The sequence below is a fragment of the Symphalangus syndactylus genome, chromosome 15 (genome assembly GCF_028878055.3).
Source record: "Symphalangus syndactylus isolate Jambi chromosome 15, NHGRI_mSymSyn1-v2.1_pri, whole genome shotgun sequence".
Lineage (NCBI taxonomy): Eukaryota > Metazoa > Chordata > Mammalia > Primates > Hylobatidae > Symphalangus > Symphalangus syndactylus.
The window spans coordinates 22,366,064-22,381,318 of NC_072437.2; the positions used below are offsets into that span (position 1 = coordinate 22,366,064).

Here is a 15,255-nt window from a genome sequence, read left to right on the forward strand (position 1 = left end):
GTAAGACGAACTCACCTGTGCCTGAGGCTTGGGAAGAGTTAATACAGGAGAGGTGCTTATTATGGTGATGAGCACATTACAAATGCCCGGCAGCAATGAGCAACAGGATTTATTACAAGCTATGTTCTGTGGCCATGGTAGAGGGATGAGTTTCCATCACATGGGTAGAAGCAAGCTTCCTAGGTGGGGGCTAACTGTAAGTGGAGCTTCTCTAGGGATCTTTGCACAAAACCACCCAGGGACCAAAGGAGAAAATGCATGCAAGTGGGAAAGGAAGAAAGGGGTCGTGACGATCATTAGCACCTTCTTTACGGAAGGATCAAGATGTGGCTGGGTGCGGTGGCTCACACCTGTAATCCCAGCACTTTGGGAGGCCAAGGCGGGCAGATCACAAGGTCAGGAGTTCAAGACCAGCCTGACCAACATGGTGAAACCCCGTCTCTACTAAAAATACAAAAATTAGCCAGGCGTGGTGGCGGGCACCTGTAATCCTAGCTGCTCCAGAGGCTGAGGCAGGAGAATCGCTTGAACCCCGGAGATGGAGGTTGCAGTGAGCTGAGATCACGCCATTGCACTCCAGCCTGGGCGACAGACAGACTTAGTCTCAAAAAAAAAAAAAAAAAAAAGATGTAACCAAACACCAGATCAGGAATAAAAACGAGCAGCTGCCCTGATGAAAACCTGGGACCCGGCATCAGCTGACCTCTCTCCCTGGGGAGCCCCTCCCTGGCTGGGCTCAGTCTGGGAGCACCTGGCCTGAACCATGGCATGGGCACCAGGTGGCGCAGGCTCCCGGCACTCACCTCGGCAGTCTCTGAAGTCGGCGTGGCTCGGTGGGTGGTGTTTGCACAGCCGCTCCAGGACCTGCTTGTAGTGCATGAGCCGGTGCAGCGGCCGCAGGAGGAAGGTGTTGAGCGGTAGATAACACACCTTCTGCAGCTCAAAGTCTCTGCAGAAGTTCTCCAGCCGCCGGGAGCTCTTGATCCCGTTCTCCAGGGCCTCCAAGGCCTCGCTGTGCTTCCACAAGTGAGCTGCCAGGTGCTTGGGGGGCAACAGAGGAGGAGGGTCCTGTTCAGCTGAACGGGACACACCTGTGTTCTGCCCAGTTTCACTTGGGGAAATGAAGCGCACCTACGCTCTCTTTATTTCATCGATCTGTTTAATTTCCTTAAATTTCACATTGTTCATAGTTCACTCATTGTTATTTCACTTAAGTTCTTAGGATGAAATAAAAAGACCTATTAAGGTACTGAGCAGTTTAAAATACACATGGATCATAAAATATATGATCTATGTATATAACATCAGAGGTATAAATGTTCCTTTAAAATTGAGCCTGGAAAAATTGGGGAGAAATATATCAACAGGAGCTCCTTAAGGAGGGCTGTGGTTTTCTTCTAAATGTCATCAGATAACAAACAGCCCAGGGTCCATCAGTAAGCATTACATAGTTTTAAAACCACATTTCTGCTTCCCTTGCCCCGTTTGCTCAGACAGTAACCAAGCAGCTATGTGAGCCCCTCCTCTGCTGGGTCTGGGGAGATGGATGAGAGTCAGACAGTGCCCTGACTCTCCTGGAGTCATGGTGGGGATGGGGACAGCGTAAGCGCTTGGATGACAGAGCATTAAAGGAGGAATGAATTCACCTGGGTGGGAGGGAGGAATCCCAAGGCAAGGACACTTCCAGGCAGATGGGGGAGAGCAGGGGACAGGGGACACCCCAGGACACAAAAGCCGAGTTTGCTTTCTTCAAGTCTCACTTGATAATCACCTCCCAGAGTGGGCTTGCTCTCTATGTGCTGGTAACTCCCAAATCTAAATTTTTATTTTTTGTGACAGGGTCTCGCTCTATTGCCCAGGATGGAGTGCAGTGGCACAATCTCAGCTCACTGCAGCCTTGAACTCCTGGGCTCAAGGGATCCTCCTGCCTCAGCCTCGGGCAGCTGGGACTACAGGCTTGAGCCACCATGCCCAGCTAATTAAAAAAAATTATTTATTTACTTATTTTTAGTGACAGGGTCTCACTATGTTGTCCAGGCTGCTGGTCTCAAACTCCTGGCCTCAAGTGATCCTCCCACCTTGGCCTCCCAAAGTGCTGGGAGTACAGGCATGAGGCACCACGCCCGGCCCGAAATCTAGATTTTTCTATGATGTATGTGGGCGTATATTTGTATACATGTCTATAGATATAAAAGGCACAAAATGATGAAAGGTTTTGTAATTGACTTTTTTTTTTTTTTTTTTTTTTGAGACGGAGTCTCGCTCTGTCGCCCAGGCTGGAGTGCAGTGGCGCTATCTCGGCTCACTGCAAGCTCCGCCTCCCGGGTTCACGCCATTCTCCTGCCTCAGCCTCTCCGAGTAGCTGGGACTACAGGCGCCCGCCACCACGCCCGGCTAATTTTTTTTTGTATTTTTAGTAGAGACGGGGTTTCACCATGGTCTCGATCTCCTGACCTCGTGATCCGCCCGCCTAATTGACTTGTTTTTGTAGAAGCCTATGGTAGTATCCGGCACAGGCGAGTAGCCCAAGTCAGAGAGGAAAATGCGGCACCAGATCTAGATTTCTCATCCAGGCTATGGCCCAACCTCAGTGGCTTCTCCACTTCTATGCCCCGGAAAAAGCTGGAAATACAACTGTCCAGACACACGCCCACTTCCTGCTGCCTCACCTGGGGCCCCCGTGTTTATTCTCTAATTTCAGGATGGGTACCACCACCAGCCAGGTACTCAGGACATTAAAACCTGGGGTGCACTCCACATTCTTTCCTTGTCTGAACCCGTCCCCAAGTCCTATCAATTTGTCCTCCAGAAAATGTGGGACCTGCCCTTGTCTTCTTTCCCACGGTCACTGTTCTCATTCCAGCTGTGTGGTCTCCAGCCCCTTCCACTTCACTGTGAGTTGAGCCCCGTGAATGAACTTTCCACAATGCCACTCAACAGACTCCCCTTAAGCCGGGATCCCTCTGACCTCTCTGGCATTGACGCTTGCTACTCACCCTGAGCCACCCACTGACCGCCTTGCATTCAAATGTGCCACACTCTCGCACCCAGAGCCTCTGCACACAATGCCCCCTGCTGAGGACCCTCCATCCCTCAGGGTTACTCCGGGGCCTGCCCTGCTCTGTACTCCTGCATCCTCCTGCACTTGCTGCTGTGTCTATCCACATCAGCCCTTATCACACAGCCTCCCTGCTGGGTTGATTTCATGACTTTCTATTTTGAAACAGACATTCATAGGAAGTTGCAAAGAAACATACAGGAGAGACTGTGCAGCCCTCACCCAGCCTCCCTCAATGGTGACATCCTGCAAAACTAGAGTACAATATCAACACCAGGAAATTGACATTGGTACAGCCCACAGAGCTTATTCAGATTGCACCAGCTATACGCGCTCTTGCATGTGTGTGCATGCATGTGCGTGCATGTGTGTGTCGCTCTGGGCAATGCTATCACACATGTGGTCCCCTATTTGATTTTGAGAGAGGGCATCATGTTGTAACATCCTGGCATGTCGTCACATCCTTGGGGGCCTGGCATACACAGTGGGTGTCCAAAGGTCTTCCCTGTATATACTAAAGAGCAAACGAAGCAATGCACACACCCAGGCCAAGGCAGGGGTCTTGGGAGGACACGAGTTCACGGTGGCTGGAAGGCAGGGTAGAAGGTGAAGGGTTGGGGGCAGGGTCTGGAAAGACGGCCTAGGACTAGAGTAGGGGCTTTCTTCATTAGGTGTAGAGTTTGGACTGCATTCTCCAAACCACAGAGAAACCAGGAGGGTTTGCGCAGTCAGTTTTGTGTTGTATGAACAGTGACTCCAGCCATCATGTAAGTAGTGGGTCGGGAGGCTGGGTTGGTGGGAGGTGACTCATTGGGAAGCTGGCCCAGTCGCCTAGCAGGAAGAAAACAGAGAGCCAGGAGGAGCAAAGTGGTAGAAATGTCAGAAGGACGTACAGGTGGTAGAAGCTTGGAGAGACAGGAGATACAGGTGAAGGTCAGGATGAAAGGCCCTTTCTTTGCATTGATTTCCAAGTGTTTTTGTGTGTCTGGATGGATGTGTGCAGGTGGACATTCACAGCGTGGGCTGGAGATCCTGATGTGGGTGTCTCTGACTCTCTGGAGGTGGTTAAAGACCCTGGACTACCCTCCCTTGGTTGTGTGACCTCACTCCTGTGTGCAGAGTCTGGGAAGAGCTGATCAGGCTGGGACTGATGACAGCAGGTGAGTGCACGGGTCGGGGGTGGGAGTGAAGCGGGAAAGACACTGCAGGCTCGAGAACACTCTAAGCATTTGGACAACAGTGCTGGCCTGGGCTTCTCACATTTCTGGAAACTTCTGCTGTGTCCCTCCATGCTTTATAGAAATTCTTTAAAACAATAAAAACAGCAATTAAAAAAAACCCCAACTAACTTCTCAAAAAGGCTGCCAGTGACTCTCAACAACCTCTCCGTCTATTTTTATTTTGCTTGCACAGAGCTCCATGCTATAAACGCTCATGGCATCAGCACACTCCTGAGATGCCAGCACAGCAGGGGAAGCTGGCTGAATGCAGAAATGCCAGCTCCCCAGACCGAGGAGAAAGAATGCCAGGAGCGGATATCAGGTGTATTTTTAGGTGGTCTTCTGCGCTGGGTTAGGGGAGGGGAGGGTGGGATGTCAGCCTCTGTGGGAAAGCAGCGGTGGGAGTGGCACACAACCTGGAGAAGGCATGAAGGACACTTGCTGAACAGCACCACGCTGGGGACTGTCCCCGCGGGTGGAGATGAGCCTGGCAGGTCTCTGCTACCGTCCCCAAAGGCCCACACCAGAGTCCAAGCCTCCTTGAAGAGGGCGCCCCCCTGGGGAGCTGTGACCTCAGATTGAAGAACACAGGGAGAAAAGCTGAGAAACCAGAACAGCCTGAGAAAAAGTACAGAGCATGTGAAAAGCGGGAAAAGATGGCAGAGAACAACAGAAACAGCGTCGTGTTACATAAGAGAGGAAAAAGGATGTTTGTGGAAAGCAAACGAAGCCGGTCTGCAGTGACCACATCCTGTCTGATCCCAGCTATGTGACATCTGGAAAGGCAAAACCATGGTGATGGGAAAGATCAGTGGTTGCCAGGGATTCACGGGGCAACTGAGGGGGATAAATAAGTGGAGCCCAGGGAAGTTTTAAGGCAGGGAAACTGTTCTGTGGATCCCTGTCATTATATATTTGTCAACACCCATATGTACACCACCAAGAGGAAGCCCTAATGGTCAACCCTGTCAATACTGGTTCATCAGTTTCCACAAGTGCACCACGCCAATGCAAAAGGCTAATAGCAGGGGACACTGTGTGTTTGGGGGTGGAGGGAAGAATATGAGAACTCTGTACTTTCTCCTCAAGTTTTCTGTAAAGCTAAAATTGCTTTGAAAGATAAAATACATTAACTTTAGAAACTCCCATGGAAAGTGGAAAAGATGTCTGTTATCCTTCTATCTGAATGCTGTGCCTCAGCCGTAGCTCAAGCCATTCAAAATACTGTGGCTATGGAACATCTTAGGTAATTCTTGCTTTTCTTTTCTTGCATAGGATTCTGCAACCCTGATCACTTCCACGGCCTCTCTCTGGTATTGCCCCAAATTGCAAAGGGTTGCTGTTTGAACACAGTGAAACAACAAACAATACCTCAGGATCCAGTCAACGTTACCGTGGTCTTTGTTAAGAGAAAGAGATTGACAGGGAATCTCTCGAGTGGCATTTGATCCTGTCTTTTCTGTGCTACCCACCAGCCATCCTCTCCTTTCTGTCCCTCACAAGATTCATCTTTGTTTATTATTTATTTATTTTTGAGACAGGGTCTTGCTCTGTTGCCCAGGCTCGAGCACGGTCATGGCTCACTGCAGCATCGACCTGCTGGGCTCAAGTGATCCTCTCCCCTCAGTCCCCTGAGTAGCTGGAACTACAGGCACTTACCATCACTCTTAGCTAATGTTTTTTATTTTTCATAGAGACAAGTCTTGCTATGTTGTCTAGGCTGGTCTCAAACTCGTGGGCTCAAAGCAATCCTCCCACCTTAGCCTCCCAAATTGCTAGGATCAGAGGCATGAGCCACCACACCCGGCTGAGATACATCATTTTAATGGGAAAAAAACTAAACGCTAACCCACTTAGCTAGGTTTATGGGAATTAAGACAAACCCTAATGGTAATTTCATTCTGAGTGTCTTGTGTATAGTAGGTGCTCAGTTAGCACTGCATGGATGAACAGGTGGATGGATGGACTGAAATGGGGGCAGTATGAGCACCTTTAGGGGGTTGCTAGCTTCTCCAGGCAGTTATTAGTTTTTAAGGTTGTCATACAGGCTCGGCAGTTAAGATTCAGGAAGATTGCTTTAAAATGTGAGTACAGGTGTATACAAAAGAGACGCTGTGTGAATTAAAACATTGTATGTTAAAGGAACTATTAATGGATTCAAATGAAAACAAAGAAAGATTTCAGATATAAGAGATGGGGCAGACTTTTTAAATGTGGTAGAGTATTAGTTTAATATTTATTGACTTCTTTGGATATACTTTCACTTTTATGTCATTGATTGTAGATATTGCTGGATGATTAAAAACATATTTGCGACCAGGTGTGATGGCTCATGCCTATAATCCCAGCACTTTGGGAGGCCGAGGCGGGTGGATCACCCAAGGTCAGGAGTTTGAGACCAGCCTGGCCAACATAAACCCCGTATCTACTAAAAACACAAAAATTAGCTGGGTGTGGTGGCGCGCACCTGTAGTCCCAGCTACTTGGGAAGCTGAGGCAGGAGAATTGCTTGAACCTGGGAGGCGGAGGCTGCAGTGAGCCGAGATCGTGCCACTGCACTCCAGCCTGGGCAACAAGAGCAAAACTCCATCTCAACAACAACAACAACAACAACAAAACCAACCAAACGAAAAAAAACCGTATTTGCCTTGTACACTGATTTAAGGTCATAGAATTTACTGAAATACTTACATAGCTCTGAATCTAACATTTTTGTCATGGTTATTAGAAGAAACCGAAACAACTGACTGAAAATGAAATGTTCAGTCAGACAATGTTTGTCTACATCTTTTTTTTTTTTTTTTTTTTTTGAAGTTTTGAATCATCCATTCACAGAAAACACTTGTTGTTTTGGGCATAATGCAAAACTTTCGAAACAAAAAAACCTACTAAAAATGCTTTCACTAAAGTGATTGGATTTTCATTCATGCTTTGAAATAAAATTATCTAGGAAGGCTGGAGAAGGGTTTGCCAAACAGCCATCTTCGTGATGTGCCTTAGATTAGACCAGGGGTGTCCAATCTTTTGGCTTCCCTGGACCACACTGGAAGAAGAAGAATTGTCTTGGGTTACACATGAAATACACTAACACTAACGATAGCTGATGAGCAAAAAAAAAAACCAAAAATCACCAAAAAGAAAATCTCATAATGTTTTCAGAAAGTTTATGAATTTGTGTTGGGCCACATTCAAAGCCGTCCTGGGCTGTAAGCTGCTGGTCGGCAGCGGGTTGGACAAGCTTGGTGTAGAGAGTCAAATCAGGTGATGCACGCTGATGGAAATGGCTTACGGTCTACGCCCATGGCAACCCCGCTCGATTTTCCTTGGTGAACCTTGCTCCACCCAAATCTCAACCAGCTCACCTTCATGCCCTGAATGTTCTTCAGCATGACATCGCCGATTCTTTGGTAATCTCTGATTTGGGCATTTGAGCGGCCTTCCCTGAGAGCAAAAGCAAAGGGTTGGAAACGCAAAGCGTTAGTAGTGACATGACAGCCCTGGGTTACAAATATCAGCCTACCACTTCCTTTCCAATCACCCCTCCCCGGACATCTCCTGAACTTCTTATGGGGTCACGGAATGTTATCGTTGGAAGGAGATTTGGAAATTACCCCACTCATCCTGCAAAGAATTCCACTTACGCTTTGAAAGAGACAAGAGAGAAACAATTTCCAATCCTTTTAATTTGGTTTATTTTACTCTACCCATCTGCACACTGGAGTTTGATTTTAATTTTTTTCCATCCACACTTGGGTGATTTTAGCATCATTAGGTCAGCACAGAGATCATTTGCAGTAAGTGGCTTGTAAACAGATTCCTTCCTAGAGATGGGTACTGCTAGACACCTGCAGGAAACAAGACTCAGCCCCGAAGCAAGGTTTCTGCTTCTAAGAGCCCTTGCCTGAAGCAGACCAATAGCTGTCCACAGCCCTTGGGAAGAGAAATGCATAACTGAGAAAGGACAGGAGATGGTACCTGAAGGTGGGAGTGACGCAAATGCCTTGGTATTTGCAAGGGTCGGGGGGGTGGCCCAGGAAGAAAGAGAAGCATGGACGGGAGGGCCATGGTCCCCCAGACATGTTGGGTGCTAGACAGCAAAGCTGTGGGCACGTTCATTGAGGTTTGGGGTACATGTGCACCTTTCCAATGGCTCACTGATCAATGCAGAGAGAAATATAACAACATGGATGGTAGCGAGTATTTACCAAGTACTGTCCATGTACCAGACACCGTGCTGAGTTAATTACAGGCATGAGCCCTTTTAGTCCTCATAGAAATCTTCTGAGGCAGGTACCACCATCACCCTCGTGTTACAGTGAAGGAGACAGAAGCATAAAGAAACCACGAACTCGTCTGTTATCTGTTATCACGAGGTGTGAACTCTCAAAGGAGCCAGCTCTGGTTTCCCAGGCCACACATCTAACCGTTGTGCCAGTGCATAGCTGCTGACTTTCCCATCAATGAGAAAGGAATTTCCCAGAGACAATTAAAACATGGTTTTCAACAATCAACCTGGCAATTATCTTTAAACCAACTGTCCAGGAAAACCAGAAGCCAAATTACATGAAAGGAACAACAACAACAACAAAAAACCACACTGGGCTTCTAATAGGAAGTGAGACATCCTCAAAGTGGAAAAAAATAGCTGGCAACCGAAGTCAGGAGGGACCCGGGATCTACATACACCCTATGATGGTTAATATCGAGTGCCAACTTGATTGGATTGAAGGATGTAAAGTATTGATCCTGGGTGTGTTTTGAGGATGTTGCCAAAGGAGATTAACATTTGAGTCAGTGGAATGGGAAGGGCAGACCCACCCTCAATCTGGGTGGGCACAACCTAATCGGCTGCCAGCATGTCCAGAATAAAAGTAGGCAGAAGAACATGGAAAGACTAGACTGGCCTAGCCGCCCAGCCTACATCTTTCTTCCGTGCTGGATGCTTCCTGCCCTTGAACATCAGACCCCAAGTTCTTCAGCTTTGGGACTCGGACTGGCTTCCTTGCTCCTCAGCTTGCAGACAGCCTATTGTGGGACCTCACCTTGTGAACGTGTGAGTCAATACTCCTGAATAAACTCCTCTTATATATACATCTATCCTATTAGCTCTGCCCCTCTAGAGAACCCTGACTAATACACACCCCACAGATGTGGTGGCTAAGAATCCTCCAGCAACGTGAGAAATGGCTTCCACTGGGATACTCAGAGCCTTCCTGACTGTTGACTCAATCTCCGATTCATCAAGGATCTTCTGATGAACGGAAGAGGGCAAGGAGGATGCACATGCTTAATTAAGCAAACCCAGGAGGTAGAAAAGTCATCGTGAGTAGAAATAGGTTGCTTCTGGCTTCACATTCCAGGCAATCAATAACATTATTTATTCTATTGGTTCCAACTAAGCATATAGTGCAAATTACATCACAGGGAAGACTGAGGGCACCCAAACCTTTTAGGTAATTAAAGCTTCTCTAAAATGAAAGAAAAGAGAGCACCCCCCAGGCTCCCCAAGCTCCTTCCTGGGTCTTCGATGCTGCCCTCTGTGCTGGTGGTCTTCAACCTGGTCCATTCGCTTCTACCAGCACAGCATCCTCAGTCCTTTGCGTTCTCTTAGCTGCCTTAGTTGGCACCGCTCCTTTGCTAATTAAGCCAATCTCTCCCCACTGCTCCCCTGAAAAGGTTCTGCGAAGATGGCCATTAACCTCTGAACCACCACAGCCCACCTCCCCTCCTCCTATATTCGGGCTCTCCGGGCTGGTCGGCCCCACTGTGTGGCCCTCCAAGCTCATCCGCTATGGGAAGCTTTCTTCTCCAGACTCCCTCATTTCTCTTCAGGCCAACCCTTCAATTGTCGTGGCCACCTCTTCAGGCTGCTCCCAAGCTATCTGTGTGTTTTGGGAATCCTTTGGTGGTCCTCTCTTTTCACCCTCTACTTCTTCCTATACAAGCCCTCCTATTTGCCATGGTTTCGGTTCATGATGCCAAACCATGGCTGACCCAGATAATGCATTTCTTAAACCATCCAGAGCACTCCATATGAATGACCCCATATCTTGTATCTCAAATACACAATGTTCCAAATTTTAGGATCTTATTTCCAACACCAAATCCTCTTCCTCCATTTTCTTAAAACAATTTTTTTTTTTTAAAAAGATATGGGGTCTTGCTTTGTCACCCAGGGTGGAGTGTGGTGGTATCATCATAGCTCGCTGCAGCCTCCAACTCCTGGTCTCAAGCAATCTTCCTGCCTCAGCCTCCTGAGTAGCCACTAGAGGGGTGCACCATCATGCCAGCTAATTTTTTTGTTTTTGTAAAGATGGGGTCTCACTATTTTGTCAAAGCTGGCCTTGAATTCCTGGACTCAAGCGATCCACCTGCCTCAGCCTCTCAAAGTGCTGGGATTACAGGTATGAGCCACAGTGCCTGACCTCGTTATCTGGAACTTAAATAACTGGCTCCAGAATTTTTGAATGGATCTGCCATTTGAGAACATACAGAAATAAAGGACTTAAGTTCAGAGGACATCATTTAGATATTCTAGTGAGAGTCTGGATTGCGAGGGAAGAAATGGGGAGGATTCTGGCTTCCATCAGTAACAAGCAATAATATCCTCTCTCTCATAGACACACCCCTACCCAAGAGAAAATGAAGGGCTAGGAAGAGGACGCTGGGCGAGGGCGGTGGGGAATGAGATGGAAGCCAAATGTCATCTATTTCACTTTCTCTGTTCTTTTGCCAACTATTTATTATCTACTGATGTTAAAGCTTCAAAGTCAAAAGAATCTTCCTTCCCACATCCATATCTCTTTAAGTCCCCAGGCTCTGGGTTGGCACCATCAGACCTCTGTGCAGTTGCAAGATGCAAATCCCTAATTGTAAAGGGGGTCAGCTCTGCATGATGTGGTGAGTACAGGTTGGGGGCCTCTAAAGTCACTGCAAACACAAGCACATCTGTCTTTCTCGTCCCATCCTGTCCCTACCCCAGCTCACATAGCAAGTCCCAGTCCAAATACACAGGACACAGCCCCAGGGACCGGGGACAAAATCCAAATTCCTGCCGCCCATCTAGAAACATCCTCATGGTTTTATTTCCTCTACATGTCACTGCCTCCAAATCTATAAAGCCGAAGTGTTCCTTCTATTATGAACAGCTAAAAGGTCACTGTATTATCAAGAACATGAAAAAGTAATTATAACTCTTCCACCACGTCCTCCGGATGTTAACCTCACAAGAAAGGGGTCCTTGTCTGCAAGGCAGGGCCACATATTTATTGCCTGGGTAATTACCACACAGCAACAAAGACGAAAATTCTTTTGACAATTTCACTTAGGAAAAACCATGTAAAGTCTGCTAAGAAGCTGCCTGGATGCTCAATTCTGACCTGTGCAATATGATTAACTTACTCCCAGGAGCAACTACACATCACCTCAGCAAAGGACTCAACACACACCCACACATCTCATGAATCTTCAAGTCTTCCTGACCTCATATCAAAACTTCATTCACCACAACGTGAGCTGGTCAGTCATTCAGCAGCAGACTGAGGGCAAGGAAGAAGTAAAGGACATGAAAATGACCAACTGTGGGTGGGCCGCTGACCAACAGCAAGGTTGTCTCCAAGAGTGTTCGGCCCACCATCCCCTTAAGAGGAGGCAGGACAGCCTGTACGATGCGTTTTGACTCGGACTGCCAGGAAATACTTTTGCAGGCTGTCACTGCAGGCAGGGGCAAAGCCAGCCAGGATAAATCAATACCTTGCCCTCCTATTCACCTCCCCAACCGCAGGGTCAACATAAAGCCCATTTAGAACATCAGATGAACAGTTCAGTGTGCTGGTGACCTTGGTGGCAATAAAATCTCCCAACTCTCCTCTAAAGCATCACGAGCCCTAGGGTGCGGGCTCCCTCTGAGAGGGCGTGTCTTCTGGAAAGCAGTAACATTTGGCCAGGCTGTGGTGAAGTGCCCAGGGAGATTCCTGAACCATGAAAGAGGGCAGTGACTGGCACACTGCATACCCCAAGGGCCCAATGTAAACCCAAGCGTGTTTACTCATCACCCAGCTCTCCCCTTCGCTCCTGGCCACAACATGAAGAGCCATCTCCTCAGAGCACACAGGCCAGCGGTGCAGCCTGGAGCTCGAGGGCTCATTTTTGTCCCCCCGGCTCTGTCTCTAGATGCTTTTGCTCAACCCTGAAAATAGATGTTTTCTTGTAGCCTCTCAGTCTTCACTTGCCACACCAACGCCACATCATTGTCCTCACTATTCCCTGTGGTCTCTAGGATCCTAAATGGAAAAAAAGTATGAAATTATGTGTGTTTGGGTGTCTATGTAAGTGAAAAGCATAGTGTGAAAATGAGTAAGTGGGAACAGATGGATCCTACATTAATATATGGGGTGGGGAGGGTGGCTGGGTTCCAAAAGCAAACAAATTAGCCAGCGTAACAGAGTGTGTGTGTGTGTGTGTGTGTGTGTGTGTGTGTATTTTTTTTTTTTTTTTTTTTTTTGAGACAGAGTCTCGCTCTGTCACCCAGGCTGGAGTGCAGTGGTGCGATCTTGGCTCACTGCAACCTCTGCCTCCCGGGTTCAAGTGATTCTCCTGCCTCAGCCTCCCGAATAGCTGGGATTACAGGCACCTGCCACCACACCCAACTAATTTTTCTATTTTTAGTAGAGACGGGGTTTCACCACGTTGGCCAGGCTGGTCTTGAACTCCTGACCACAGGTGATCCACCCACCTAGGCCTCCCAAAGTGCTGGGATTATAGGTGTGAGCCACTGTGCCCGACCTAATATATTGTGTATGACATATGTATCAGCCACATGTGATATATGTGGATTTTTCATTAAAGTCCCATTAATCTTAGTATTAATTCACATGCCCACTTGTCAAAACATTTGTGCGAGAGGCATCTTCAGCGGGCCAGGAACGCCGTGCCTTTGGCAGCTGCAGGAAACACAGAAGACAGAAGCCCTCCCATTCTCAGCCACCCTCAAGTCTGTCAATTACACTCTTAGGTTGCTCAAAGCTATGGCTTCTTTCTTGCCTTCCTGAGGTTTACCACCAGGTCGAGTTGAATAAGAGGATCAAAAGTGACAACCCAGTCACGGGCAAGTTTGATAGCATCCAGGTGAGCCCTGGGATCATTCTGGTTGTCAACAGGGCCCATATTAAAATATAGTAGAAGAGAAGAGCCGTGTCAGACTCGTCTAGTGACCTGGAGCGTGCTTTCTCTCAAGTGTCTTCTAGTAGAAACCCACCTGCAATTCTGGCAATTGGAAAAATGGTTTCATTTGTCTCAGGGAAACAGCTTGCTCTCAAAGCACTGTGAGCTATATAGTCACGACTAAGGCAGAAAATCCAAGAAAAACTAGCTCCAAGCTATGCTCAAGAACATGGAATCTAGCTGGGCGTGGGGGCTCAACGCCTGTAATCCCAACACTTTGGGAGGCCCAGGCGGGTGGATCACTTGAGGTCAGGAGTTTAAGACCAGCCTGGCCAACAAGGCAAAACCCCTTCTCTACTAAAAATACAAAAATTAGCCGGGCATGGTGATGCACGCCTGTAAATCCCAGCCACTCGGGAGGCTGAGGCAGAATTGCTTGAACCTAGGAGACGGAGGTTGCAGTGAGCCAAGATCACGCTGCTGCACTCCATCCTGGGTGACAGAGGGAAACTCCATCTCAAAGAAAACAAAAAACAAAACAAAACAAACAAATAAACATGTAATTTTACTCATGCTTAAAAAGGAAACAAGGCCAAGTGTGATGGCTCATGCCTATAATCCTAGCACTTTGGAAAGCTGAGGTAGGAGGATTGCTTGAAGCCAGAAGTTCAAGGCTGAAGTGATCTATGATCATACCACTGCATTCCGGCCTGGGCAACAGAGGGAGACTTTGTCTCTAAAAAACTAATAAAAATATAAATAAATAAAAGGATATTCCATCATACATTTTGTTTAGCCACTCATGTCAATGGACATTTGGGTTACCTCTTCCTTTTGGCTACTGTGGATTAAGCTGCTATGAACACTGATGTACAAGCATCTGCTGGAGTCCCTGCTTTCAGTTCTTTGGCGCACATGCTGAGGAGTGGAACTGCTGGATCCTATTGTAATTCTGTGCTTAGTTTTTTGGGGAACGCTTATGATTTTTCTTTTAATGATACCTAGCACAAACACTTGAAGCTTCAGAGAGCTGGTAGAATGATGAGAAAAGTATTTAATTCACTTTTGTTCTATGATGGCTCACTGGTGCTTCTATAAAGATGCTCCATTTTCCTGGGCAGTGAAACAATTTTCTGACCTTAGTCATCTCCATTTCAGCCACCCGGTGTCACAGCAACACAATGCTGCTCCATCTGTGAACCTCCTGACAGCAGCTTGTGAGAGTGTCCCATCCCTGAAAGAGCCCCCTCTCTGCCCTGGAGGGATCTCCAATCCCTGAGGACACCCTTCTCACATCTCTTACCTCTGCAGGACTTCCTCCTGCCTGGGGTCTGCTCCTGTACACAAGGAACTACCTTCCTCAAACCATCCTTGCCCTCCTGGCTGCCATTCTCCAAGACCTGCTATCTTCTGGACCCCTCCACCCCATGTGTTTTTTTGTTTTTTTGTTTTCCAAACTTCTGGTGGCCTCTTCTGTTTCCTTTGCTGGTTTTTATGCTGCCATGATCTACATTTATGGAAAGCAAGCTGCCATAAAGGTACAGTCGAGAAGATTCTGCCCTCAGCTCCCTTTTCCTCTCAATATTCTCTTCCTTGAAGATCGGATTCTTCTTGTGGATAACTTCCAAACCTACACCTTTCTGCCTCATTTCTTTCCCAAGCCTGGGACCCACATTTCCAACTGTCTGGATCACTTTATCACAGGGCCCTCAAAATTATCATTCCCAAAGCAAGCTCATCTTCCGTTATCGTACTTGTATGCTTCTTTCTTCCTGGCTTCTTTGATTTCCCTCCCATTTTCATGACCATCCTCTG

The 15,255-nt window shown here is 47.5% G+C and overlaps 1 protein-coding gene across 7 annotated transcripts in view; it reads right to left on the reverse strand.

Moving 5' to 3' along the window:
* FARP1 (FERM, ARH/RhoGEF and pleckstrin domain protein 1) overlaps positions 1 to 15,255 on the reverse strand; it is a 317,789-nt gene that overhangs the window by 17,521 nt on the left and 285,013 nt on the right. For all 7 annotated transcript variants that reach the window (XM_063618950.1, XM_063618951.1, XM_063618948.1 and 4 more), the window contains exons 17-18: positions 7,641 to 7,719; positions 804 to 1,041 (exon numbers count right to left, since the gene is read on the reverse strand). In XM_063618950.1, the coding sequence (XP_063475020.1) occupies positions 804 to 1,041; positions 7,641 to 7,719 (317 nt within the window). The remainder of the gene's footprint in view (positions 1 to 803; positions 1,042 to 7,640; positions 7,720 to 15,255) is intronic.